This window comes from Oxyura jamaicensis, chromosome 19, assembly GCF_011077185.1.
Source record: "Oxyura jamaicensis isolate SHBP4307 breed ruddy duck chromosome 19, BPBGC_Ojam_1.0, whole genome shotgun sequence".
Classification (NCBI taxonomy): domain Eukaryota; kingdom Metazoa; phylum Chordata; class Aves; order Anseriformes; family Anatidae; genus Oxyura; species Oxyura jamaicensis.
In genome coordinates, this window is record NC_048911.1 from 3,707,750 (window position 1) to 3,734,534 (window position 26,785).

The following is a 26,785-nucleotide window of genomic DNA, read 5'->3' on the forward strand; positions in this document are numbered from 1 at the left end:
AAAAAAAAAAAAAAAAAAAAAAAAAAAAAAAAAAAAAAAAAAACACCTCAAAATTGCCAAGCGCTGCAGCGAAGCGTCTGCAGCGATTATCGCGCTGTAAAACAGGTAGCGGGAGAAGGCTGGAAGTGCTGAGGGGCTGGAGCCAAAAAGCAATAGAGAAAATTGTGGTTACTTGAGTGTTTCCATGACGTGAGCGCGCCGCCTCCGTGGGCGTCGAACCCCGCGGGTTAACCGGCTGCAGGCAGGGCTGCTGCGATGGGCGACGCGGGGCGGAGGCTCCCTGCTCCTCTGGGGGTTAACGCAATGAGCGCTAATGGATATTTTCCGGGGGCTTGAAGCCGTGGCTGGGGGGGGGCTGCTCGCCTTGTGCAGCCCACGGGGGAGAGGGGCGAGGGGTCGCGTCCCGAATTTTGCTCTTTTGCGGAGCTTTTTGTGTGTTGAATGAGTCCTCGCCGGCGATTCGCCTCGTGCTTATAGCTGGTGTTTGTGGGAACCTCCCAGCACTGTCTGGCTGCTATCATCCTGTAAAAGCCATTTCTCTCTATTTATTTCATTTTATTGCCTATTTATTCCCCCACCGTTGCCATTACCTGCAGCACCCCCGGGCTGGGGCACGTCCCCGTGGGCTGTGTGCTCGGGTGCAGCCGCCAGCACCGTGCTTCTGCGGGGTGAAACACCAGCCTCTGGGGGGACATCTGAACCTCGTGCACCCCAGAACGTAGGTGTCTTTGCTGTGCTCGCAGCAATCCTCTTAAAATTTAAATGCTCAACTACCAGCTGCCTGTGCAGCTGGCTATGCTGATGTGGGTCACCCCATTTGATTATTTCATCCCCCCCCCGCACGCTTGGGCTGCGTTTGCAAATCACCGTGGCCTTTTGGCTCAAAGATCCCCTAACGGAGGGGAAACAACCCAGGGGCAATAAAAAGAAGACCTCTTTCCTAGCCAGAGCTGCCGTGCCCGTGCCCAGCTGGGGCTCGGAGGGCGCGTGCCCTGCACACCAGGGGCACCGGCGGCGCTGCGACGTTTTGGGGAGGAAATCCGCTCCTTGCTTCTTGCGCCTCCCCTGCGCCCCGGGGTTCCTGTCTGCGGTGTTTTGGCATCGGGTGTTTCCTGCTATTTAGCGACTGGGTGTATTTTCAACCAGCCCTGGGGGGGAGGCGGGGAAGGGACGGGAGTTACCGGGGGCCGCAGGGCAGGGCTGCCCCCTGGTAGAGCCAAATATGAGGAGCTAAGGCTGGGTGATGGTTGGTTTTGTTTCCCCCTCCCCGTATTTTTATCCTCTTTTTTCTTTCTAAAATGCCTCAGATGCCTCCACGTACCACTGCCATCACTCCCTTTGCCCCAGCCTGTGCAGCGCCGTGCCCGCCTTTAATTTTTATTTTTTAATTATTATTATTTCTGCCTTGGAAACATTTTTTTTGCACTTGTGGCCGATAAAAATCGGTTGGTTCCTTTGTGGGAGGGGTGCGTGGGCGGGGGAGATTCTCTTCTCTTCCTTCTCTGCGGGGAGCAAAGCACAGAGCTGTGAGGAGGAACTCGGGCAGGGGTGACTGTCCCCTCTGCCTGCCGGGGGAGCCAAATCCCCGGGGTTTTGCCCCAAAACCATTGGCTTGGTTGCCCACACTTCCCCTTGGCCAAGCTGGACCGAGGGGGACAGCATCCGAGGTGGGGACACCCCTCGTGCTGCCCGGCGCCGTTACCTGCCTGCGCTCCCTTCTTTTTTTTTTTTTTTTTTTTTTTTCCATTTTGCAACCTCCAAGTCAACAAAACGCGCTAAAATAAGGAAAATGTGGTGAGCGAGTGGAAAAAGGAAAACAGAGCTGCAGGGGAGAGGCGGCGGCCCCGAGCCTCCCGCTCGCTCCGTGGAGGACGGCGTTCCCCAGGGCTCCGCGTGGTTTGGGTTTTGCTGCTTTTCTGCGCTTTTGCGTGGTTTTTCCCTCTTTCACCTCTTCTTGACGCTTGTCTTCTTGACACTCAGGCTTCTTAAACTTGTTTGTTGGTACCTTTAGTTGTCTCTGCGGAGGTACCTGTGTCTTTGTAGCTCCATTCCAACTCAACTGTTCTGTACCCATCCGTACCTGTCTGTAGATATCTGTCGTGTATACCAGGTACATATGTGTGTATCTATGAAAATAAAATTCCATCCCTTACATGCACACGTTATTCACAGTGGGAAGGAGGTCACAGAAATAAGATGAAATGGGACCAACTCTTCCAGCGACCTTGTGGGAAGGGAATGGGCTCAACTACACGGGGATGCGTTACCCTCCTAGAGCTCATCCCTGAAAAGCATTAATTGCCTAGCTCATCCCCTTTTCCCATCCAGACAGACTTTTTTTTTTCTATTCTGCAGGATATAGGTATTTTTTTTTCCTGATAAACTCCAAACTCAGCGCCGTGCATGCTTCACTTTCCACAAACACCCATCCAAGGCGATCGCTGAAAATAGCCCCGAGAGCGGGGAGCAGGAAAAGCCAGCGTGTGTGTGGGGAGCGGGGTTGGCTGGGGCAAGGAGTTCTGCAAAAAAAAAAAAAACAAGCCCATAATAATAACAACCTCTGCTGAAGTTAATTGAGTTCAAAAGCAGCTCATTAGCTGCTGTGCGGGGCAGGGCCGGTGGGCGCTGTGCCGCCTTAGCCTGGCCGCGCGTTGCCAGCCCGCCTGGCTCTGCCAGCAGACGGGAGTCGCCTCGAGACGTGAGTGTGCCGGCTGTCGGATTTCACAAACGCTTTCTGGAGTGGGAGGCGTTTCCTCCAGAAAACAAACAAATGGAGAACAACAAAAACAAATCCCACACCCTACCCCATCCGAGCCTGTGCATATTGGGGTGCAGACAGCCCCCGGCAGCCCGCAGTTTCAGGCAGGGCTTTCTCGCCTTGACAAATAGGGAACAAGCAGCGTTTGGGTTGAGAAGCAATATGTTTCAGGGTTTTAGGCATCTACTGAGGTTGCCGGCCTTGCTTTTGTGGGGGTTGCACCTTGCAAACGTCCCCCCCTGGTTTGGTAGCGCTGGGTCCGTGCTGGTTGCAATTCAGCCCTGAGCCTGCAGCTCCAGAGGTCAAGTGAAAAAGGTGGAAAAGCAAATGGTTTTGTTTGTTTGGGTGGGCAAAGAGCCCCTTCTGGGGGGGGCACGGGAGGAAGCTTGGTCTCGTTTTGCTACTGTCCCCCTGCCCCATGCCGCGGGAGCCCCTCGCTGCATCAGGAGCAAGAGCATCCCATTCTGGAGGCGCACCCTGCTTTCATTTTCCTGCCTGTTTTTCTTACCTTTGCAGCTCAGTAAGCCATTTCTCCTGGTTTTTAAAGGAAAAAAGCCGTGAGCACGTTTCCACCTTGCTCTTCCCCAAATCTCATGGAACTCGGCAGAAAGTCAGCATTGCAATTCCCAGCACCAAATGCCCTCCCCGGGGATATTTAAAGCCTGCTGCGGCTTTGTAGGGGCTGAGCCAGCATCGTGGGGCATCGTGAGGGCTCGGGCACCGCCTCCTCTGCAGCTTGGTGTGTTTGGTTTGCTAAGCTGTTATGTTAGCATTATTTAATCCTGAACGTTATTAAATTTTATGCCGCTGGGCGTTTGACTCGCGGGCTGGCTTGCAGCAAGGCATGGCGATCCCAGAAGTGTTGCAAAGTTGGTGTTTTGCTTGCCGTGGCTTGGATGGGGCTTTGGTTTTCTGAGCGTTTGCTGATTTGAGGAGATTTTGGCTCAGGGGTGGCATCGGGGCATCACACTGATGGTGAGGGTGGCCAAGGGCAGAGCCTGCAGGGATGGAAATCCGTTTGTGTGCCAACAGAACTGACCGAGTTAAAAGCAAGCACTGGAGCATCAGAGGGAAATTCTCTGGAAAAAAAAAAATAGTTGCAGGGCAATAAAATGAAACCTGCGAGAAGAGGATCGCAGAGTGCCCCTGGGCTGGGTTTGTGGCACTTCTGGGCTTGCAGGAGGCAGCGGGCCTCCCTCACCGAGGCCGTGGGTGAGGCTGAGCTGGGCAGGGGAAGCTGAGCCCGGCTGTGGGGATTGTCCCCTCAAGGTTTGGGGTGCAATCGGGTGAAAAAAGCCCCATCTTAAGCTTTATTGTGTTCCCGTGTCTTTACTGAATTTTATTTTAAATCCCTCCCGAAGCTGTTACTATTTAAATGCAGATTTTTAGCTTTTCCACCCAGGAGCCGGAGCTGGAAATTCTTTCCACTGCCTTGGAGCAGGAGGGAACAAAACGCTGCTTTGAGCTCGCTCACTTCACCCATCCCTCCGCCGCGCGCCCCCCTGCCCCCTGGGGACCACTGGGGGGACGAGGCCACCACGTGTGGCCCCGGGCTGGGGAGTCCCATTTCCTCGTGTTTTTCCCCGAAATTTCCCCAGGCATTGTTAAAGGGACTTTAGTTTTGCAAATAAAGGCTGCCGGCCTGGCTGGTGGCTTGATTTTTCAGGGTGAACGGGTGAAATATTCTCCCCTTGTTCTCTTAGCATTAAGAAAAGGAGGAGAAAGGACTTGCCTGTGGGTTTTCCATACAAAATGATTTGCTCTCCTTCATGGAGGAGGATGTATGGGGCTTTGCGGCCCTGTGTCAGGATCCCTGTGCACGGTGTTGGAGGGGAGCTGCCCTAAGCAGGATGCTCGTGCCACACGTTTCAGGGCTGAGCCATTCCCAGGAGCAAAGGAAGGGGTTTAGGGTGGGACAGGCAGATATTTCCTTATGCCTTCTGTTCAGCTCTTTGGGCTGCGGGGATGCTGCTGCTGGGTGAGCTTTGTGGGGTGCAGGCTGAGCTCGGCACTGCTGGTTTGGGCAGGACAGTGGATGGCAGGGCGAGCAGTCGGCAGGTTTGGGGTTGCATTGTGCCTGGGCTCCCCCAGCCTCTACATTCCCAGTCCTACCACCCCCTTGCAGCCTATCCCCGTCCTTTGCTGTAGGATGGCCCTGCGACCTGAACCAGAAAGGTTTCAGGATGTGTTTTTTAGTTGCAAGCCATTGGGTTACCAGCCAGCATATCCAGGTGGCTGATTTCACCCCCAAAACGCCGCCCAGAAAACAGCAAAAACATTTCCTCACACCTCCTCCAAACACCCTCACCGCTTGAACCATCACCCTGCCTTGAACGCTTCCTTATATTTTTTATTTTCTGCTTATTTTGGGGGCTGGTATGCAGGCAGGATACCAGGCTCCTGCAGGGCTCGGGGACACCGCCGGAGCAGCGATCCCGGGGCTGTTTGCCATGGGAGGGGTGCTCGTCCCTCGGCCCTTTTATCTCGGTGCTGCTCCACCAGGCGGGTGCCAGGGGCGCAGGAGGCAGGTGCGGAGCAGTAAGCAAATCAGGCTCCCCCCCGGCACGGCACACCCAGGGCTTTGCTTACTTCGGGGGGGGGAACGGGTGGCAAAGCTTTTGGGGCTGTCCCCGTGGGGAGGGTGGCACCTGGGAGCGGGCTGGGTGGTGTTACGTGCTCAGGAGGCTCCAGCACGAAGCTGCAGGTGAAAGGAAAGCTGAGTGGCTGCTTTTGGCAGCATGCACAGCCGAGGCACTCAGATAACTCCACGTTGTCCCCTGCGAGCATCGCAGCGTTAGCACCATCAGTCCTTGAGTGCTCGCCATCCGCGATAACGCTAACACAGCGGATCAGCCTCCGAACACGTCGCTTTGTGCTCTCGTAAATCAAGAGTGGTGGTGAAAAAGCACCCGAGCACCCATCCCTGGGTGGGATTCCCACCGAGCAGGGGATGGGGCAGCCCAGCGGAGGGTTTGGGGGCTGCAAAACCCCACACGGTGCCGGCCGCCACCGGGGCAGATAGCGGGGCCTCGCCGCGCAGCTGGAAATAACAATTTGTTCTGCAGGGTGAAGGATCCCAGAGCGGCTCCTGCGTTGTGTCACTGGGGGAGGCTGCTGTCCCAGCTGGGGATGTTTTAGGGGCTTTTCTTACTCTTTTTACCACTTTTTTTCCTGCCTGCTGGCAAAGTCTGGGAATCAGATGCGTCGCTTGTTTTTCCTCTCCATTTCCCCTTCCATGTATATGGAAAAATAAATTTAAAGGAAGGAAAAAAATGGAAAAAAATAGTTTACAGCGTAGAAATATGGCCTGAAGGAAGTTTTGGAGAGGAGGGTGGGAGTGATGCTGGTCATTACCCCAGGGACTGGTGCTGTGCTCCCTCGTGCGGGGCGAGCTGGGTCCGGGTCCCGCCTGGTCCCCACTGCCTGCAGGTGCTTGCATTGCCTGGCTCCAGGACATCACCCTTCTCTCCCTGCTCAGCAGCAGGCTCCTTTCCCATAAGGGAAATCTGACTTTATCCTGGGGAAGCTTCTGAAACACTGGGATAAGGGTGTTTCAGTGTGCACCTCTCATGATGCTCAGTGTTGGGGGCCATGCTCTGGGTATGCACATGTGCCCCAAATGTTTTCTTCCAGTGCTCCCCGTGCCACCCTGCCGTGTTTTTATTTGTTTGCTCTGACCCGGAAAACAGGGCTGGATCTCCCCGAGGGCGCTCAGCTGGCACTGTGCTGCCGGCAGGTGGTACCTGGGCTGCTTTGCCTCGCTGTCACCTGCTCGCCGTGCCCTCCACGTCACCGGTGCCAGCCCTGCTGGGCTGTTTGAGTTGGCAGGAGCTGGCGATACCGGCCCCGTGCCCGCCCCACCTCTGCCTCGTGCCTGCCCTTGGAGCATCCCATATCCGTATTGCACAGCCCAGCTTGGCAGGCACACATCGACCCCTTTCTGTCATCTCTGGTGTCTTGGTTCCCATCTCCAAACCGGCGATGTGGGACAGCAGGAGCAAGCAAATGGCAGAGACGTGTCCGCCAGCCCTTGGCCCCTCGCCATGCCACGTTCTACCCTTGGTGGTGTTATTGCATTTGTCTGGTGCTCATATCTGGGAGCCTGGCAGCGGGAATTCCCATTTCAGCCCATCTGTGCTCGCTGTGCTGTCCCACGGGACTCGTGGATTTGGGCTTTTGCTGCTCCCTGTTGGGTTTTGTTGTGACACAGCAGCTCTGTGGCCATGGCGTGGCACCGGCTGCGCTGCTCTGCCTGGTACTGTGGGGCTGAGCCGATAAAACCTGGGGTTTGGAGAGTGGGCCGAATCCTCTTATTTCTAGGGAGGCACTGGAAGTGAAAGAAAGTGGCTTCAAGCCCAAACTTTCCCATTTTCAGGTGGTTTTAGGCAGATGCAGACCCAAAAATGTCAATGCATTATGGCTTTTGGCCCCTTTTTGCAGGGGGTGAACTGGGTGCTGAGCTGTCATGCAGAGGGAGGTAGAAGGGGCACCACTCGCAGGAGGTTTGCCTAGTTCCCAGTGTGCTCAAAACTGGCTTTTTTTGGGGAAGTAGCTGCAACAGCACTGCTGCTGGTTGGGGTTTGGTGACATCTGTGGCACGGTGTCACCCTGGTGGCGGTGAGACCTGTGCTGCCGGCGGGGTGTTGGCTTCCTCCTGAGTTCACGGTAACCCATTTTCCTGCCCCGTCTGCAGAGCTCATGCAAAGTCCCCGCTCTGCAAACAGCCTCACCACAGCTCCTCATGCAAACGATGCCCGGCAGAGGCACAACGGGCCGGCGGCTGCTCGGGGCACAACGTCACCACGGGGTGCCACGGCGGAGCTGGGACCTGGCTGAGCACCGGGTGCCCCCCGGTCTGTCACCTCGCACGGTCACACCCCTAAAAACCCAGCCTGGATGGGGAAAACGGCCCCGGCTCCCCCCTGCCCTTCGTTTTAGGGCTGGGGAGAGGAAGCTGCGGGCGGGGAGGAAGCTGCTTGCAAAAGGGAGAAGAGCAGCTTTCCTTCTGGCGCTCTGTAGAACGAGCTGAAATGGTGAAGCCAAGAATTTCATTATTTTTTTTTTTGCTGTGAGAACAACTACAGGCGTTACGTTGTGGTCTGTGCCCTCCTCATGGTGGCAGGGCTTCGGAGCATCGGTATTCAGGATTTTAGGAGGGACGCGGGCTTAGAAAACCTCCCAGCGAGCGCCTCCGCCAGCAGTTGAGGGGTAAACAAGCAGGGTGCTTGTTTTTCATCGTTTTGCTCGGTGAAGGTTGCTGGGGCTTTTTTTTTTTTTTTTTCCCTTTCTCATTTCTCTGAATGAAAATAGAGGGTAAAAACAGCCGGGCTGGTTTCGCTTCCTGCTCTCACGCGCAGGGCTCTGTGCGGGGGGCTTGGGGCGGCCGGCGGCACCCCGCGTCTCACCCCACGTCTGCCCCCGGCCCCCTGTTCCCTTTGAAGCCCAAGGAGCTGGAGGAAGGCCTTGTTTTGCTGGACAGCTGCAGGAATCTTATTGCTATGGTGTAGGGTAAACCCTCACGGAAAGGGCTCGGGTGGGCTGTGATGGGTGCGTGGAGCTATCGGGGTCTTTTGGTGCCGTTTTGGGCTCGGCTTGGCTGGGAGCAGTGTGGCAGGAGGACGGCTTGGACCAGCACAGCATCGGCTTTGGATTTCCTTCCCAGGGTGTTGCAGGCTGCGAAATACAAGGGGATAATAGGAAACGTGGTGGGGGAGTTACAGGCCCCCCATACTGCTCCCTGCAGTGTGTTTTATGGGATGCTCGGAGCTTTCTGCCCCAGGACCGGACAGGGCAGCTCCCGAGGGTGCTGGGCTCTTCGGAGCTGAGCGTTTCTAGGCAGGCTGAGTGCAGGGACGGATGCTGCCGCTCCCGGGAAATGACATTTCCCTGGCACAGGGAGCACCCGTGCTGCTTGCCTGATGTCAGGCTTTGAAGTCTGATCACAAGCAACCTTCTTGTGGCAATATGTGCAGCACGAGCTGCATTTGGGGTACTTGGTGAACTGCTGGGGTGTAAGGGATTGCTTTAATCCCAAATTAATAATTATTTGTTTTCTCTCCCCATTTTTTCCCTTCCTGCTCGTTGGGCTATGTATGGAAACCCCCAGAGCTCCCTGCAGAAGAAGGTAAGTGGGGGTGCGTGCACGGAGGAGTGGGGTGGGACGTGGGGGGAGAAAGCTGGGGATGAGGCTGCCGGGGGAAGGTGAGTGTGCGGGGTCATTTCTTCTGATCTCAATTTTAATCCCAGAGACAGCTGGGCTGAGAGCAGAGCCTTCCTCTGACGGAAGGGCTACCAGGTGGGAGTACAAACACGGAGGATTTGGTTTCTTTAGTTAAAAACAAGCGTAGTAGAAACAGGGCGATGCCAGAAAGGAAGGCATTTCATATTAGAGGGAAAAATCCCTCACTGCTGCAGGTGGAGCTGGTGATGAACTGCAGATTCAGGATATGAACATTTACTCTCATTTGACACAACACTGCCCCTGGCACTGGGTGTCCCCTGTAGTGCCCAGAGCAGCGATGCTGCAGGCTCTGAGGGCCCTAGAGGTCTCCAAATTCCCTGCCTTCTGGGGCATTTTGGGCCCTGACGGTGCTTGGGCTTGTGTGTTTGCCCCCCAGGGAAGTCCCTCTGGGAGCTGGTGCTGGAGCAGTTCGAAGATCTCCTGGTCCGCATCCTTCTGATGGCCGCTTTCCTCTCCTTCGTGAGTACCGCGGGCTGAGCGCGGGCGGGCTCCGGCACCCCTGGGTGGTGGTGGGAGCTCGGGTGAGGAGGGGGCTGCGGACCCACACCCCTGCTTGAAAGGTGCTGTGTCTAAACGCAGCATCACATTTCCATCAGCACTGGTGAAATAGGTCGGGGTTGTTTATTTTGGGGGCAGCAAAGAGGCCCGAGGGATGTGCGTGCTGGATGGAGGGGATGTGGTTGTGCAGGGCACAGCGGTCGGACCGTACGTGGCACCGTACGTGCTTAGGTGATGCTGGAGGACTTCTCAGCACTGCTGATCCATCCAACAGTGGTATCGCACAGCTCTGCAGCCTTCCTTACGTTTCCCTAAGACCGTACAGGCAGAAAGGGGCCCAGGGGCATGGTTCCGTCAGCTGATCCCGGAGTTGCTGCTTAAAGTTAATGCCAATAGCGTGAATTAAATTAGAAGCCCTGGAGTCATCTGCGTGCCTTGAAGCTTTGCCACAGCCAGATTCTTCTGCCGCAGTTTAATGATATCTTGGCAGCCTTGACTCCTTTCATTCAAGTAATCCATGCTGAAAAATTCATGTCAAGCTGTTGAAGAAGGCACAGCTGGATGGTTTTTCTCAGTTCATTTGGAAGATGCTCTGTCCCCACCCGCTCATTCAGCCTGGGACTTCTGACACAACCTAGAGCCCAACTAAATAACGCCGAGGAGATGGGCAGGGGAGACCTGGCGATGACTTCCAGCCCAAGGGAAGTGTCAGACCTACCCGTGCTGTTGCTCTCTGAGTGTCTTTCAAAACTTCTGATGGGGATCTGTGATGGTGGAGACCTGACAGGGGTGGACTGAGCCCTTCGCTACCCTGGCAGTAATTACACCTGGCTCTGCCGTGCTGCCTGCTGAGTCCTGGCACTATTTCCTGGCTCAGACGTGGGCAAGGAGATCCTGTTGTGTATTTCCAACTGCAGAGCAGACCGTGCTCTTCTGGATGCTGCTGTCGTGTCCCCCTGGGGCTACCAGAAGGCTGCGGTGCTGGGGTTGTAGGGATGGGGCTTGGGGACAGAGCCCCAGTGGGAGCTTCTTCCCCCCGCTTTGTTAGCACTGTGCTAAATGTTTCCATTGATTTAGGCCCAAAGAGCCTCTTTTGGTGTCCCTTCTCTGTTTCTAATTCTTCCCAATTTCTTTTCAACACTACTTTTCATCCAGTGCAACGTGTGCCGTGCCTCTGCGTGCGTGGAGGTTAAATAGTCAGGGAAAATTACTTCCCTTTGCATCTTTTCTTTGGGAGCTTTGGCAAGTAAGGGCTGGCAGCACAAAAACATCCAAAGGTGTGAGGGCAGCACCTGCCTTGGAGTCGGGGAATGACTCGGTAGCCGTCGCTGTGCTGCTGGGATCACAAATGACAGCGCCGTTTCTCTAGCAAGAAGTGGTGATGCAGGATGGGGTGCGGGTTTTGAGGGCAGGAGAAAGGCAAAGGGTCTGCAGAGATGTTTATCCATGGGGCAATTGCAAGTGCTCAGCGAATATCCGTGCCTATTCAGCAAGCAAACACCAGGTTGCCCCCAGGGAGAGTATGAGAGGAGGAAGAAGAGGGAGGGAGGCAAAGCTCGGCTGCAAAGTAACCCCCTGGTCTTGCCACAAAGAGGTGTTGGGTGGGTGGCAAGAGGTGAGGGCAGCGGCATGGATACGTGAAGTGAGCCCCCAAATTTCCCATGCCGTGTTCGGGTGCTGCCAGCAGCAATGGGCACCGGGCTGATGCACGTGCCGAGGCCAGGAGGGGCCAGGAGCATTTCCAGCCCTCTGTGGCTTCTCTCCTGGGGGTAACATCTCCCTCCTGAAGCCCTTCTGCTGCTGCATGGAGGCATTCATATTTTGGATTTGAAATGAAAATCTAATCTGTTGTTTAATTTTTATATTTTTTATTCTTCCTCTGGCCTGGCAGTGTTTTGGCTGCTCGCATGGGAGCTGCCTCTTGCTGCTGCTCGCGTCCTTCCCATCCTGCTGGCGTGGCCGGGAGGGTTCGGGCACCCCGGGGCGGATCGATGGGGCAGGGCTCTGGGGTATGGCCAGGCATGCTGCATGGGGTACAGCTTTCCTTTAAACCTTCACTGAATCATCAGGAACGTCACCGGGAGCAGCTTCTGGTCATGTCCAGCCCCACAGCAGTGCACGGTGCTGTGACTTGTCCCCAGACTTTGCCTTTTCCAGCAGCATGGCTTCAGCAGGGCTCTTCAGCCACCTCTGCTGGGGGAGATACCCCCAACCTCACCACCTCCACCCCGAGCATCATTGTTTTGCTGATTTTGGTCCTTTTTTGGGATTTGTGATGCCTGAGCATTGCGTTCCATGAGCCAAACCGCAGAGCGATTCCTGGTGGGGCCATGCCTGGATGAGGTTGCACTGTTTGCTGTGAAATCAGCTGATGAAAACCTCTCCCCAGCTCATGAAAACCTCTCTGCCGTTAGCTCGGTTTTGCCCACAATTGACCTGGGGAGCAGCTTGGTGGGGAGATGTTTCCCACCAAGCTGCTGGAGGAACATGTGGGGTTTGGGTGCTGCCACTTAAGGCAGTGGGATGACAAAATGTGTCTCGTGTCTCCTCCTTTTGGCTAACTTAGCAACCATCTGACCAATTTCATTTTAATAATTTAATTTATTTATTTACATTTAATTAAAAAATAGGCAATTCCTCTAAGTTTCCCAGGAAAGGGAGGCCATGTCACTGTCTCTGATGGAGGAAGGGCTGAAATGCTCACCCTCTCCTTGGCATGTGCGTGGAGGAGAGGCACAAAACCAAGCTTTTTCTAGCTGAATACATGAAGATGCTTTTTCAATTCCCAAACAGTGAATCCCTGGCAGCGAAACACTGGGGCTAATGGGGCACAAGGGACACGAGAGGTTTCCAAAATCCCCCCGAGGGTTTGCAGGGATGTGTTTGGGCTAACCTCTGCAGTAACACATCGCAGCACACCCTTCAGATGTCACCACTGTTGGTGATTCTCCCGTGGGGCTATGACTGAGCCTGGAGCAGAGGCAGCGCTGGTGCTGGCAGCACGAGCCGTCTCCTGCTGAGCTAAGTCGTGTGACACTTATTTCGGGATCCCATCTCACGTAGTCATGACGTTTTGAATAAAGGTTTTAGCACCGGCATGATGTGTCCTACTGGTCTGAAAGCACTGTAGGGCACCCAACTGGTAGGGCACCCATGGGAAAAGTGAACGGCGGGGTTAGGACTTGTGGGGAGGTAAGGAGGGAGGCTGGACCCCTGCAAGATACGTTCCCAAAATGGCACACGGCAACGTATTTGCTGGTGATTTGCTCGATGGCTGAGTCTCCTGGCATGGCTCAGCTCTTAGAGCACACGCGAAGCCCCACGGCAAAGGTTTTTGTGCTGGTGCTCGCTGCAGCAGAGCAGCCCAGTGGTGTTGTATTGACACAGGGCGGGCTGACAAGCAGTTAAATGGAGTGAAAACATTTGTGTGTGCACGCTTCATGTCTCTTATGGCGTTGGGTCTTAGTGGGATGATTTCACCAGTAAGGAGCTGCAGGGTTGGTCCCTGCCACGTGTGAGCTGCCTTCTCCTGAGTCTCTTAAAATGTTGGCACTCGTTTCAACTTATTTGAAGCTGGCACTTCGTTTCAACTGCTCTGTGTTCCTCCCTTCTCCTGCTACCAGATCCTGGCCTGGTTTGAAGAAGGAGAGGAGAGCATGACGGCCTTCGTGGAGCCCATCGTCATCATCATGATCCTGATCGCCAACGCCGTGGTGGGCGTGTGGCAGGTAAGGGACAGCCCCGCGCCTCTCTGCTCTGTGTGGGGTGTTATTTATCCACGCCTTACCTGCAATGGGTCTCCTGGAGGACATCAAGTATGTTGCTGGCTGGCGAAAAACACTTCCAGGTGGGAAATGCTGCTTCCCCAAACAAGAGTGAGAAAACCAGACCCAGAGATCCACGTGGTGTCCAGGAACTGTTGTGATTTAACCCAGCCGGGATCGTTTCAGAGCAAGCAGGGACAGCTGGAAGGCGAAGCACTTTCCCCAGCCATGATGCCAGTGGGTGCTGGTTGGGGTTGGGCTGCAGCTTGCAGGAGCCTCCCCACTCAGATGTCCCCGCTGCTGCAGCTCTGCTCCTCTGCTTCTTGCAGGAGAGGAACGCGGAGAGCGCTATCGAGGCTTTGAAGGAGTACGAGCCCGAGATGGGGAAGGTGATCCGTGCCGACCGCAGCGGGGTGCAGAGGATCCGTGCCCGGGATATTGTCCCTGGGGACATCGTGGAGGTGGCAGGTGGGGCACCGTCACCCAGCAGCATGGAGGGGAGGGAGCCGGGGGTGGGATGGGGATGCTGGCCGGGGGACGATGGCACCCTGCGCCCCGTGGCTCCTTGTTGCAGTAGGGCGAGAGCGGCAGCACCGGGGTGTGCACCCTTGGGAGACACGGGGTGGCCCAGCTGCCGAGTCCCCTTGGTTTTGCACACTTGAGGTTTTAGCCGCTGCTTTCAAATCCAGCTACACATCTGGGCCAAAATCAGGGCTTATCAGCCTGCGGGGGCTTCATCCCTGTCTGTAGGGTGCGTATTGATTAAAGAGCAGCAACAAACAGTGGGTTTCTGGCACAGGTGCTGTGTCTCAGGGGGGCTTCTGGGAAAAGAGACTTCTCCCCATGTTGCCCATCAGGCTTATCATCTGGATTTTGACATGGCAGGACCCCTCCGGCTCTGGTCTGGGCTTTGCCCTTTGTTATGGGTACCTCGGTGTCTCCTACCTGCCCCACCAGTTAGGAAGCGACGCGTTCCAGTTATCCTGTGTTGTTTGTGCGTTAAACTATGCTGTAAACCCCCAGAGCCCCTGTATTAATCCTCCTTGTGGCCCTGCTAGTGGAAACAAGCTGCAATCCCTCCTGCCCCGAGCCAGCTCGTTGTTATTTATGTCTTCCAGTTGTGCTTCGGCTGGAAGATGCACATAAAACTGTGCGGAGGCTGGAGCGGAGCAGCTCCTCCAGCCATGGGCTCCAGCTGCTGACCTGGCCCCAGGGTCTGAAAAAGCTTTGAGGGACACGGGACAGACCTGTGGCACTTGGGGAATGGCTCTGAGTGTCTCTCACAAGCTCTCCCAGGCCAAATTCCTCCCCGTTCACCAACCGAAAGGAGAAACACATTGCAGTGCTGAAACGGCGCTCTGTGTGTGTCACAGCTGGGAAGGAAAGAGCTGAGCTGGCCTCTGGAGCTGATTATTAGCAAATTAATTAGCAAATTGTGGTTTTAGCAGGTTAGTGCAAGGGGCAAGGAGGCTGCCAGGCTGCCTGGTGGGAGAGGTGGGGCCGGACAAGTTGCAATGGGGCTTTCTTGGTTTAAAAAATTGGCAATTAATTGAAAACAAGCCAAGTTTGCCCGTAATAAGCCAATCGAAGTGAGTCCTTGTGCAGGCAGCTGCAGATGGGTTAAAGCCATCACAGCTGAACAGCGTTTAAAGAAAACAGCATTTGCTCCTGTTTTCTTCCCCTTCCCTTGGCTTTCAGCATGGCACATCTCTGGTAATCCCCCGGACAGCAGCTGCCGGGTCGGTACGGGGTGCCTGGCCTGCCGTGCGAGGTTATCACGCTACCTGCCCTGGAGTGGGTGCTACCCCTATAGCTCGACACGGTCTCCTGAGATGCCGTCAGCAGATCATTAGCCTGCACGTCCAGCTCAGGCTTTGCAAACCCTCTCTGCCCTTCCCACGGGGGAGGATGAGCCCTTTGCCCCTTTCGAGGGGCTCCGGCTCCCTCGAGCATCTCCAAACCGTGCGCCTGATGGGTTCGGGGGATTCTGCGGGTCCCTGTTTGGCATCCAGAAGCATGGGGATGCACAGCTGGGATAAACAGCTGCACGGTGGAGCAGTGCCAGGGCAGCCCGGCCCCGAGCTCGGCAGAGTTTATGAGCCCCGTGAGGAAGCGCTCCTTGAAATCCAGGACCGGAGACGTTCGCTCGCAGCCAGGCGCTGCGCGGTGTGATGTAAGTCCTTGCGAGCGAGGGCTCTGCTGACCTCAGTGTTTCCGAAAAGCAGTTGCGTTCGGGTGATAAGGGAGCACGAGGAAGAGCCGTGACATGCCAAGAAGCCGGGAGGAGGAAACCCAGCAGGAAAAGCAGTTTTCAACACTTTTTTTTTTTTTTTTTTGGGGTTTGGTTTTGTTTGCTAACGTGCACTTCGGTGGGCAGCGAACAATGGCTGTCAGGCAGCCAGGCTGCTTTCACCCATGACTGCCGCGCCGGGGAACCCGCGGGCAGCTGTTTATCTTGGCCTCGAAAGGTCCTGGAGAGCTGCTGGCTGGGCTGGTGCCTCTGCAGCACCTCCAGGGCCTCACCGTGCCCCTTCCTGGCATCTCAGTGAGCCTCCCTGCTCTTTTCCTTGCAGTCGGTGACAAGGTGCCGGCGGACATCCGCATCATCGAAATCCGCTCCACCACGCTGCGGGTCGACCAGTCCATCCTCACAGGTGCGTTGGGGTGGGTGCCAAAGGCACTTTGCCCCCCTGTCCTCTGCCAAGAGCAAATTCTGGGGGACTGACGCTGGACTGAGCACTTTGCTGGGGTGAGAAACAAGTGGAAGAAGAAGATTTGGGGCTTGGGGAGGACTCAGCACCTCACCTGAAGCTCGTGGCACAGGTGGGCTGCGCGCGGTGCTTGTGCATCCCTCTGCTAAATGCAAAGCGAGGGGTGTTCCCGGGTGTTCCCAGGCACTGTTTAACCACAGGTTCCTGCCTCCCCCTCCTGCAGCCATCGCATGATAGCCACTGGTGCACGAGGCCTCGTGACATTAGGGAGATGTGACCCCGCTGGGGCGTTCTTTTAATTATATTATCCTTGTGATAAGCAGTGGAAAAGCCCTTTATGCTGATAACCCATAATATTTCAAAAATTATCAAATGTGGCATTAAAAATGCTCCTTCCTCAGTCCTTAGCTCCTTATTCTGGAGATAAAGAGGTCGTTGTTCTGCAGCCCTCATCTTCAGAGCGCTCTGCCATCCCCGTGGTGGATGTTGTGATGGTTTTGTGCTGCCGGGGGGTTTGTGATGGAGGCACTGAGCAGTTCATCTCCCTGCTCTTGTCTCGGCAGGGGAGTCCATGTCGGTGATCAAACACGCGGACCCCATCCCCGACCTGCGCGCTGTCAACCAGGACAAGAAGAACATGCTGTTCTCCGTAAGTCACCGCCTCACCCGTGGTTTTGCAAAGAGATGGCGGGCAAAGAGCCCGATGGACACGGGAGGTCTCTGGGCTGGGCGCAGTAGAAGCTGCGTGTGCAAGACCCAGATCCATAAAAAGGGTCCTAAATCCATAAAAATGGGGACCTGCTTCCACAGGGCTTCATTTGGGTTGTGACATGTGTTTCCCTGAAACACCTTGAGCAATCTCAGCCGTTTTTTTCATCTTGTAGGGTGTATTATTAGGGTGTATTACAGGGTGGAAGGAGAGAAGGTTTGTGGTTGAACCTCGGGCTGTTGCAGGTTTGGGTTTCCTCCTTGCTCATGCCCCTTGGACAGAAGTCAAGCCTGGGAGGGACGAGAGTGCTCTCAGGAGTCACCTGTTGCTTCAGGGTGCTTTTTTGTGGAGTCCCAAACAGCCATGGACCACGTGAAATAGAAACTCCTCCCAGCATGGACTGGGAAACGGGCAGGTTGCGCTGGGTACTTTGGGGTTCCTGAAGATCCGGAGTGCCCCTTGCTTCGTGCTGGAGGGGCTCATGCCATTCGACTTAAATCATCCAGGCTCATTATGGCTGAAAGAAATTAGGAGACCAAGTTCACTCCTCTGTAGCTGAGTAATGGCCAGGGACTGTGCATGGGTTTAGGATGGGCAAAGATTTGTCCCACGTTTTAGCAGATGGAGACCTTGTGGGGCCTGATGTCTCATTTTCTCCTTACCTAAGATCTTGTATTCTCCTTTCACAAGAAGCCACACATTTCCCTGCTCAGGCTGGGAGATTTCATGCCCATGTATTTACTCTGTTCCCTTCCATCCCTTCCAGGGCACCAACATTGCCGCTGGGAAGGCCGTGGGGGTCGTCATTGCAACAGGGGTGTACACAGAGATCGGGAAGATCCGAAACCAGATGGTGGAGACGGAGCCTGAGAAGACCCCCTTGCAGCAGAAGCTGGATGAGTTCAGCCAGCAGCTCTCCAAAGTGATTTTCCTGGTGTGCATCGCCGTCTGGGTCATCAACATCAGCCACTTCAGCGACCCCGTCCATGGCGGCTCCTGGTTTCGAGGCGCCATCTACTATTTCAAGACCTCGGTGGCCCTGGCGGTGGCCGCCATCCCCGAGGGCCTCCCGGCCGTCATCACCACGTGCCTGGCGCTGGGCACGCGCCGCATGGCCAAGAAGAACGCCATCGTGCGGAGCCTGCCCTCGGTGGAGACCCTGGGCTGCACCTCCGTCATCTGCTCCGACAAGACCGGCACCCTCACCACCAACCAGATGTCCGTCTGCCGGGTGAGTGCCGGCGGCGTTTTGCGGTGCAGGGGGGTGCTGGAGCATGGCCCCATCCCAGGATTAAGGGGCTCGATGTCTCCACCAGCTGGTTGCAAAGCTCAGGCTTGTTTTGTCCCCGTGCAAACGTTGTGTTTAGCTCAGTAGGAATTTCGAGGTGAGCTTGGAAGATGTTTTGTTGGGTGGTGGAAGGAGCCACAAGTTTCCTTCCTACCCAACTTAGGGTGAGGTGTATGGCTTACCGTTGTGGGGTCTGAATATAAAACTCACTTTTTCATCAGCACCAACATGGAAGTGCGGTTTTGTTGACTTATTTCATGGCTCCCACTCCACAGAGCATCCCTTCTGGCAGGGTTTCGGTATTAAGGCAGAGCTCCTGGAGAAGCCAACGTGTTCTGCACCGCTTCTGCTCTCTTGCCCATTTTCCCTCTGTTTTTGACCAAGCCAGTGAGAAATTCTGGACTGTGCAAAATTAGGAAGTCTGGATCTGTGAGGCCAAAATGGAAGGGTTAGTGCAAGGCTTGGGTCCAGCTGTCCGTGGTGGTTTGTTAGGAAAGACTAGGCCATCCCAGTGCTTCTCAGTTTCCCCATTATCCCTCAGGAAAGCTTTTTTCATGGTTTTGGCACGTCAGTTTTATAGGAGAACCTTGGAAAATGTGTCGCCAAGGGGAAAAATGGCCCTGGCCACTGTCCCTGCTCTCTGAATTTTGGGTAGTGAAGCAGCAACCGACCACAAGCTTTGGTTTGCTCAGCACAAGCTCCAACTGGCTGGAAACGTCTGATGTTTCTGCCCTGTAAGGGATTTAAAAGGAAACCCCGTTGGAGTGAGGGGCTGCCCGTGCAGGAGGAGGAGGTTCCCATCAGCTCTAAGCAAATAACGAATAAAATAAATACAAATAAATACTGAAGGACACCCCCAGCATCTGGGGGCCCTGCAGCAAGGCAGGTGGGATGTGGCAGTGCTGCCCCCCGCTTGATAACAATTTGCCCAGAAGAGTGCATTTCCAAAAAATAAAAATAAATTTAAAATTCAAAGTGTCCTGCTCCCTACCACGTTTCTGACATCCGTTCTACTTGCTTGGCTGAATTCCGCATCTCAGGGCGCGATACCAACAGCCAGGCTGGCTTTGGCACACGAGAAGCATCCGTCGGTGTTTAACCGCTGGGTGCCTGTGGCCAAGGCGCCAGCAGAGCAGCTCAGCGGGATGCAGGGCGTTAATCCCACGTGCTCGTACGTGCTCCGTGCACGGGGCGGTCAGGGCTCGGTGCACCAGACACCAGCCCCAAACCTGCTGGAGCTGACAGCGCTGTGGTGAGGCAGTCAAGCCACAAACCCACTCAGCGTGTCAGCTGGAAGCTGTGGTTTGCATCGCTCACCTTACGGTCGGCTTGGGCTCTCCGGCGTCTGAAGCAGTTGATAGCCCTCTGTGATCGGAGCGCCCGCCCTGTGGCTGAAGGGATGCCATTTTTCTGGATTTTAGCAAGGTTTTTGATGCCCAACTGCGAGATGAGTGGGCTCATGCAACGCTGGGTGAAGAGCTGGCAGAGCAGTAGGGTTGTGGTGGCTATGTCTGGCTGGCTGCATTCCCCAGGGATTGGCTTTGGGGGCAGATTTTTCAATGTCATGGTCATTGATCCAGGTGTGGGGCTGGGATGCATCTTTGGCAAGTTTGCTGGCGGCACTGTTCACTCTCAAGAGACGAGAGGCCTTGCAGGGGGATCTGGATAGGTCGGGGCAGCAGGCGATGAGCAGCGGCATGAAGCTGAGCACGGGGAACGCCGGGTGCTGCCCTGGGACGGAGCAGGGCCAGGCACAGGCACAGCTGGGGGCTGCCTTGAGCATCACGTGCCGTTCTGGGCTCCTTGATGTAAAAAGGTCCCTGGGGTCCTTGAGCACATCCAGAAGAGGCTATAATATGTCTGACAGTCAAACTTGGAGATCCTTGTAAGGGCTCTTCCAACTGGAATTCTAGCTCTACTCTAGCTCTACCCTCTCCTTCGTGCTCACCTAAAACTTACAGCACCCTCCTATGCACCCTGACTTCATTGTCTGACAGCACGAGGACGCTGTTTGGAGGTTAGGAGGCGGAGCGGGGATGCTGCCCGGGTTCGGACGTGCCGCGGTGCCTTGATTCAGCAGCTCCGTCTGCCTGAGCAGCCCCAGGCGGTTATGAGCCGGTGCCTGTCGTGCTCGGGGGTTTCCCAGCACCGCCGGCTGTGCCGTGCTGGCGTTGGGTGGGCGCCGTCAGCTGGGGCCACCTCCAGCGTGGGAGGAAAATGACGCTGCTCCGTGGGCTGGTGGATGGGTGAATGATGCTGATTACAACATTCTACTATTCCAGACAGCTCTCCCAGCTCGTCTGCCTTTTGATGAGTGCTTTTTTTAAAGATGCCACAGAAAATACGTAAACGCGGGCATGTATCACTCACACCCTACCCGCTTTTCAACCTGGAAATTTGACAAAACCTCCCCAAAAACTGCAGATGCCCACCTCCCCCTCAGCTCCAGTGTGCCGCTCCGTCGGCTGTGCAAGCTGGGAGCAGGCAGGAAATCTGCTGTAACCTTTGGTTGCCGTGGGTTTCATGCCTCTTTTAAATAGGCATGGAAAAATAAAGGGCATGGAATTATTTTTTTTTTCCCTTTTCTATTAAGAAAGTTGCTATTGTGGCAGTGCTGATTGTTTTGTGGCTGTGCTTGAAAACAAAAGATCTCCTATCAGGCAAAACCACCGGTGGCTGGGGTGGATGTTTTCAGGTTTTTTAACAAATGAGAGTCCAGTCTGTGTTTCTGAGCATGGGAATCTATTTTCTGAAGGGCCCAGAAGATTTTGGCTCAGCTGAAGGATGGTGTCATTGGACGTCTCAAAAATGCACAAAGGATGCTCCCCCTTCAAAAATCGCTTTCGGTGTTGTCTCAGAGCAGGCGCTGTATTGCCGAAGCCTCTAATTTGGGAAATTTCAGCCACTCTTTGCCTCTGTTTCTGATGTTCATCATCTTGGCCTCCTGGGTGGAGGACCCGTGGAGCCCCAGCTCTCTTCTGCTACCCTTTGCCTCATGATTTTCTTCAGAACCCCTCAGGGATGCTGAGAGTCATTGAGGACAGGTGCAGGGAAAGGGTAGTCTGCTGTGGAGGCTGGGTTGGGTTCGGCAGGATTCCCCTAGGAGACGGGATGCACGTTTTGAACATGAAGTGCCCCGTGCTGACTGTGGCTCATTTTGGATGTGAGTGTGCCTGGGCACCAGCCTCATCCCGGCACAGGAAGCCCCCCCTCTGTGACACGGGGGGTCTGCCTTCATCCCAGGGACGTGCAGGGATGTGGTGACCAAGATGTGAGGGTTGAGGCCCCAGCCCAGCTCCCCATTGACCACCAGCTGCTTGTTTGCAGCTTTCAACTGGAAACACCTCGGCTTCCAGTCTGGGGGAAGGTCAGGCCCAGGTGAGTTCCTCCTGGCTGATTTAAAATGCTGTTTCAGAAATGGAGCCTTAAAAATCATAACAACAATATTTAATAATAATAATAATGAATTACCCTTTGCTGGTTGCCGGAGGGAGCGTGGGTAGCACGTGGAGCTGCTGCATTGCTGGTGCTGAGCGGTGCCTGCTGCCTTCTGCAGTGCCCAGCACTTCCTGCTGGTGAGCATCTCGGAGGAGCAGAGGAAAATAAACGGGGAAGAATCCCTGAGATAGGGAGCACCCTAAATCTGGACACATGAGCAGTGCCCGGGGTGCCCCTAGCAGTAAGGTGCCAGCAGCGCGAGGTCCCACCTGGCCCCACACTTACTGCAGCACGGAGCGGAGCCAAAATGTTTAATTTGCCTTGTGGGTCGTGTGGCAGCTTGCGAAGGTGTCCACGTGCAAGGTTTCCTCATCCCACCACCTCTGCATCGCTGATGAAATGCCACTTTTTGAGTTTGCTGAATCGATGAGGTGTGACTGCACCGTGGTAGTGTGGCTTTCCAGGGAGGTATTTTCTCCTAAGGGACTGAAAACCAAGAAGAGAGAGATTTTCAGTGTCTTGGATGGAACGATGCAGGGATGCTGTTCTCGGGAGATGGCTTAGCACTAGCAGGCACCCACAGGGCAAGCATCACAGCAGCTGGAGTCCTAAATTCAGCTGTGCCTTAATGATGGGTCATGGGAAGGGTTTAATTAAATCATCTCGAGATGAAGGACAATTGTTCCTGCACCACTTTCACAAGCCACCAAGCAGATCGAGGAGGGCATTGCTCCCCCATGGCTGGGGACATGCATTCATCAAACCAATTGTCTTCATTAATTATGTTAGTTTTTGGCTCCAGCGTGGGACGTAAATAACCATTAGGCAGCCAGCAGCGTTGCTGAGCCATTGCCCCAGCCAGGTTGGGTGCTGGAGGTGATGCCGAGGGCACTGCTGGTGCCAGGAGCTGCCCCACAGCATGGGATGTGCTGGGACGGAGCCGAGGGGAGGTTGGGGAGAGGCAGATTTTTATGACATTTTCATTTTTTGTTTCATTGCTCTCACTGTAATGGCAAGCAAGTGCCTGGAAGGCTTTTGAAAGTCCAAAAATCACTAAAATTGGAGTGTGTGGGATTTTTACAACTCCCCGGGGCTTTATTAACCAGGCCGTAACCCCAGGAGCACACTGGGCGAGTTGGTGGCCGGGAGCTGGCTGGAGAGGGGGCGGCACGGGGAGCCTGGTCCCAATGCTCGCGGCTGGCCGGATCCTTCCCTTCCTTTCCTGGGGCAGGAGCAAGGACGTGACCCCTGCTCCGAGAAAAGCAGAGGCGGCTGCTTAGAAGCTGGCTGGGCCCTGCTCCTCTGCGATGGGCAGGAATTGCTGGAGGAGGCGGATGTGAAAGCTGGGAGGATTCGGGGAGTGGTGGGCGCCCGAAAATTGCCGCCTAACGCTGCGTGTCCGCCTGTCCCCCTTACAGATGTTCATTATGGAGAAGGTGGAGGGCGCCCAGTGCAGCCTGCACGAGTTCAGCATCACCGGCTCCACCTACGCCCCCGAGGGACAGATGTGAGTACGGTCCCCGCAGTGGGGACATGGGGCAGGGCTGAGCTGGTGGCCATGCTGGGGGGACCCCAGCCTCAGCCCCTGTGGCTGGGGAAAAATCTGGGCTTTTTGCTATCATTTCTCAGCCACAGTGAGAATTGCACGTGGAAACCCCAGCTGGGCACTGGTTTCAGCTGCGTTGGGCTTGCAAGCATGGGGTGGCTGCTCCTCGTGCGCCTCGCTTTCGGTGGCAGCTGGGAGAAGCCGTGTTCAGCTGCTGCTTCTCTCCGCAGAGCTTCCCCAGCCTGTTTTGAGCTTGTCCGTGGATCAAACCAGGCACCCTTCTGCCCCTGCTGCATCCCTCGGAGAAGGGACCATGCATTTTAGGGAGGATCTGGGGGAGGCAAAAAGCTTCTCTGCACTCCCCAGGTTTCTCCCCAGCATGGGGAGATGCCCCCTGGCATGGGGAGATGCCTCCTGACGCATCCTTGCCGTGCTCCCCTCGGCTGAGCCATGCAGTGGCTGCACTTCATCCTAGCCTCAGACTTAATTTCATGAATATTTATAAAGTCAATTTGATCCTTCAGTAAGAATCTCCGTTAAAATGTGAGCCAGGTCATAAGCTGGTATTAATCATTGCATTTTGGTTAAATAAGGACCAAGGAGCTGTGCTGGGGTCTGGTTCCCTCTGCAGCTGCAGTGTCCCTTTTCTGGGTTCTTTCACGGCACCAGGGCAGCAGCACTTTGGTCAATGCCTTTCCCAGCGTGGATCCAACCCGGCTCCAGGCAAGGACAGCCAGCAACGGGCACGTTCCCCCGTCCCTTCCCAGCTCTCTCCAGGGCATCACACACCGCAAAAACCATCCCAAATGTTTCTGCTTTCTCAAACACCAAAATGCAGCCCGAAGTGCTTTCGTCCCTGTGCAAACAGATTCTTCAGATTTTCTTGGCCGCTCCTTGTTTTCCGCTCCCGAGCTGCAAGAAGGGCTCCAAAATGTTCTTTCCATTGGGAACCAGCAGTGGAATAAACTGATCCTAATAAATGCCTGACAAATTATTTTTCCAGCGAGCGGGCGAGCGGCTGGGTTTGCGCAGCCCTAACCTGCAGTTACCTCTCCTCGAGCCCAGATCATTTTTCGCTTCCCCTGAAAATCTCCGTGGCTGTTTCCACCATCGGGCAGCAGGCGGGCAAGGAGGAGCATCCAGCTTCGGTGCTGCTTTCAGGGCTGCTTGCTTCCAGACACGTTTGTGCTCTTATACATAGCTGATTCTGAAGCCCTCGCCCGAGGCAACATTTTGTTGCGTGCTCAGAAACAGCCCCAGCGATGCTGTTGTGAAATTTGGCTCCCTTGGGTGCCCTCCGTGGAGCGGGGAGGAGAAGGGACACGCCGCTGGTTCTGCAGCTCCTCTGGACACGGAGCACTTGGAGACCCTGGGATGCTTTTACCTCTCTTCTGGTCCATCACTTTCACAGCCAGCCAGTGACCCAGGGGGAACGTCAGTCCTTACCGTTCCTCCGCAGCCCCTTTTATTCTGGGACACTTCAGGAGCTGATTTGCTCAGTGTATCTGTTGGTACCTAGTCCTGCCCCACTTCTTAAAGCACAAAACGAGAGCCCAAGCATTTATCGCCGTGCCCTGAGCCTTACGCAGGCTCTTTCCCCCTCTCTGCAGAATATTTTACCCGGGCTACATGGGGAGAAGCTAAGCACTATTTGTCGCGTGGCCGGGCGACGCGTCGGGCTCTGAGCCGTTGCTTTCCTCCCGCAGCCTGAAGGACGAGCAGCCGGTACAGTGCGGGCAGTACGACGGGCTGGTGGAGCTGGCCACCATCTGCGCGCTCTGCAACGACTCCTCGCTGGACTACAACGAGGTGCGTGGGGCTGGGTCTCTACAGGCTCCTGACCTGCTTTTCCCTTCCCTTCAGGCCTTTTTGGGGTAAAATCAGGGAAGATTTGCTGCTTGTGATGGATGCCCAAGGGTTTAACTCCCTCAAGCGCAGCCCATCCTTAGCAGGGAGGCTGCAAACACGACGTGGCACCTTCTGGTCTCCATCCCTGGAGTTTAACCCAGGGCCCCCTGCCTGGATTCAGCCTGTCCCCCTCCATGGGACCCTCCGGGATGACCCAGCAAGCAACAGCATCCTGGGTTGGAGATGTGTTAGGAGCCATGCTCCAAAGCTTGAGCTCTGTTTGTTTTTTTTTCCTGCTCTCCAGTCAAAAAAAGTCTACGAGAAGGTGGGGGAAGCCACTGAAACTGCCCTGACGTGCCTGGTGGAAAAGATGAACGTCTTCAACACCGACACCAGCAAGCTCTCCAAGGTGGAGCGAGCCAACGCCTGCAATTCGGTGAGCGGGGAGGGAGGGAGGGCTTGGGGACGAGCCACGGCCACTTGGGTTGGAGAAGGGACGGATCGGGCACAAGGGTGCCATTGCTGGGCTGACGGGGGGACGAGCCTCAGTAAATCCTCAGGTGCCCGGTTTGCACTGACCCTGGGGTCTCGACCCAAACCCCAGTGCCACTCCTGGGACTTGCTCTGGGAAACACCTCTGGTTTTCATGTGAACCACCAGCACTGGCTGCTCCGGCTCGCCGGGGTCTCCCTGTCCTCCTGTGAAGACACACTTGGTTTCCCAACTGGCTTTGGTGTCGTGCCGCTAGGTCTCTCCACATCTTTGCTTGCTCAAAGGAAGGGCCCTTGGTTGTGCTGCTTGTCCTGTGGATAGGTCCAAGCAGGTTGTCATAAATCCCTGGCCTGCTTTTTGAGGAGGAAAATGGAGTTTCCCATCTGTTGGCAGTCCGGCAGCCTCTTTGTTACGCGGCGCTGTCGCTCTGCCTCTCCCGGCCTCGTGTGCTTGCTGCGTTCATCCCCGTTTGCTCCTGCACTGTTTTTTTGGCCTCGCTGCCTGCCTGCTGTATGCACAGACAGCACATGCAGGTGCCAGCATCCCCCTTCGTGCATGATTAACCACAGCACATCTCCCTGCGCGTCTCTCTGCCCACCTCGCTCCTGTGCACAGCGTCATGAGGAGGGCTGTGTCCTTTTAACTTTGAACTTGCAAGGTTTTGCCACAAAAGAAGCTCTTTTTTTGACCCCTTTGCTGATTTATCGAGATTAAAGTAGCTGTAAAAGTCCTGTGCAAGCAGCTGTTTGTGTCCAGTCGCAAACGACACCCTCCTAGCAACAAAAAATAATAATTGCACAAACAGTGCAGCCATGCAGAGAGTCCAGCGAGCAAGGTAGGCATCAGCATCCCACTCCCTTTGCCGGAAAATAATTCAAATTGGCCTCGAATGCCCTGTAAATGGCTTCTTTGGGAGCATCCTTCCAGGAGCTGGCTCAGCTGCTGTGATGCCGATGTGGGTGAGTGAAGGGGATCGGCCTGATGAGGACTGGCTGCTGTCTTGTTGTGCCTTTGGCTTCTGAAATTAATAAAGGTGCCAATAGCAGAGCCTGGCTTTTGGGGTGTCGGGGTGCACGAGCCGGTCGGCATGCCCCTGCCTGTGTGTGTGTGCACCCTGCTTTGCCTGCCGGTGCAGACCTCGAGGCACCGCCCGGGTGAGGGATTTTCCACCCGGCAGATGGGGAAGTGCCCCCACCTATCTGCTTTTTGTGGCAGCCCCCCGGCCGGCCCAGCTCATCCCCGTGCTGTCCCCGCAGGTGATCAAGCAGCTGATGAGGAAGGAGTGCACCCTGGAGTTCTCCCGCGACCGCAAGTCCATGTCGGTGTACTGCACGCCCGCCAGCCCTGGCCACAACTCTGCCGGCAGCAAGATGTTTGTCAAGGTAGGGACGGGGTCCCCGTGCTCACCCCAGCAGGTTTTGGTGCTCACCCCAGCAGGTTTTGGTGCTCACCCCAGCAGGTTTTGGTGCTCACCCCAGCAGGTTTTGGTGCT

At 55.4% G+C, this 26,785-nt stretch overlaps 1 protein-coding gene across 3 annotated transcripts in view; it reads left to right on the forward strand.

The window, feature by feature from the left end:
* Positions 1 to 26,785, forward strand: part of ATP2A3 (ATPase sarcoplasmic/endoplasmic reticulum Ca2+ transporting 3) — a 43,149-nt gene that overhangs the window by 5,117 nt on the left and 11,247 nt on the right. For all 3 annotated transcript variants that reach the window (XM_035343250.1, XM_035343251.1, XM_035343252.1), the window contains exons 2-12: positions 8,865 to 8,882; positions 9,376 to 9,458; positions 13,121 to 13,225; positions 13,591 to 13,729; positions 15,835 to 15,915; positions 16,536 to 16,621; positions 17,448 to 17,912; positions 22,826 to 22,914; positions 24,660 to 24,762; positions 25,106 to 25,237; positions 26,550 to 26,675. In XM_035343250.1, coding sequence (XP_035199141.1) covers positions 8,865 to 8,882; positions 9,376 to 9,458; positions 13,121 to 13,225; positions 13,591 to 13,729; positions 15,835 to 15,915; positions 16,536 to 16,621; positions 17,448 to 17,912; positions 22,826 to 22,914; positions 24,660 to 24,762; positions 25,106 to 25,237; positions 26,550 to 26,675 — 1,427 coding nt within the window. The remainder of the gene's footprint in view (positions 1 to 8,864; positions 8,883 to 9,375; positions 9,459 to 13,120; positions 13,226 to 13,590; positions 13,730 to 15,834; positions 15,916 to 16,535; positions 16,622 to 17,447; positions 17,913 to 22,825; positions 22,915 to 24,659; positions 24,763 to 25,105; positions 25,238 to 26,549; positions 26,676 to 26,785) is intronic.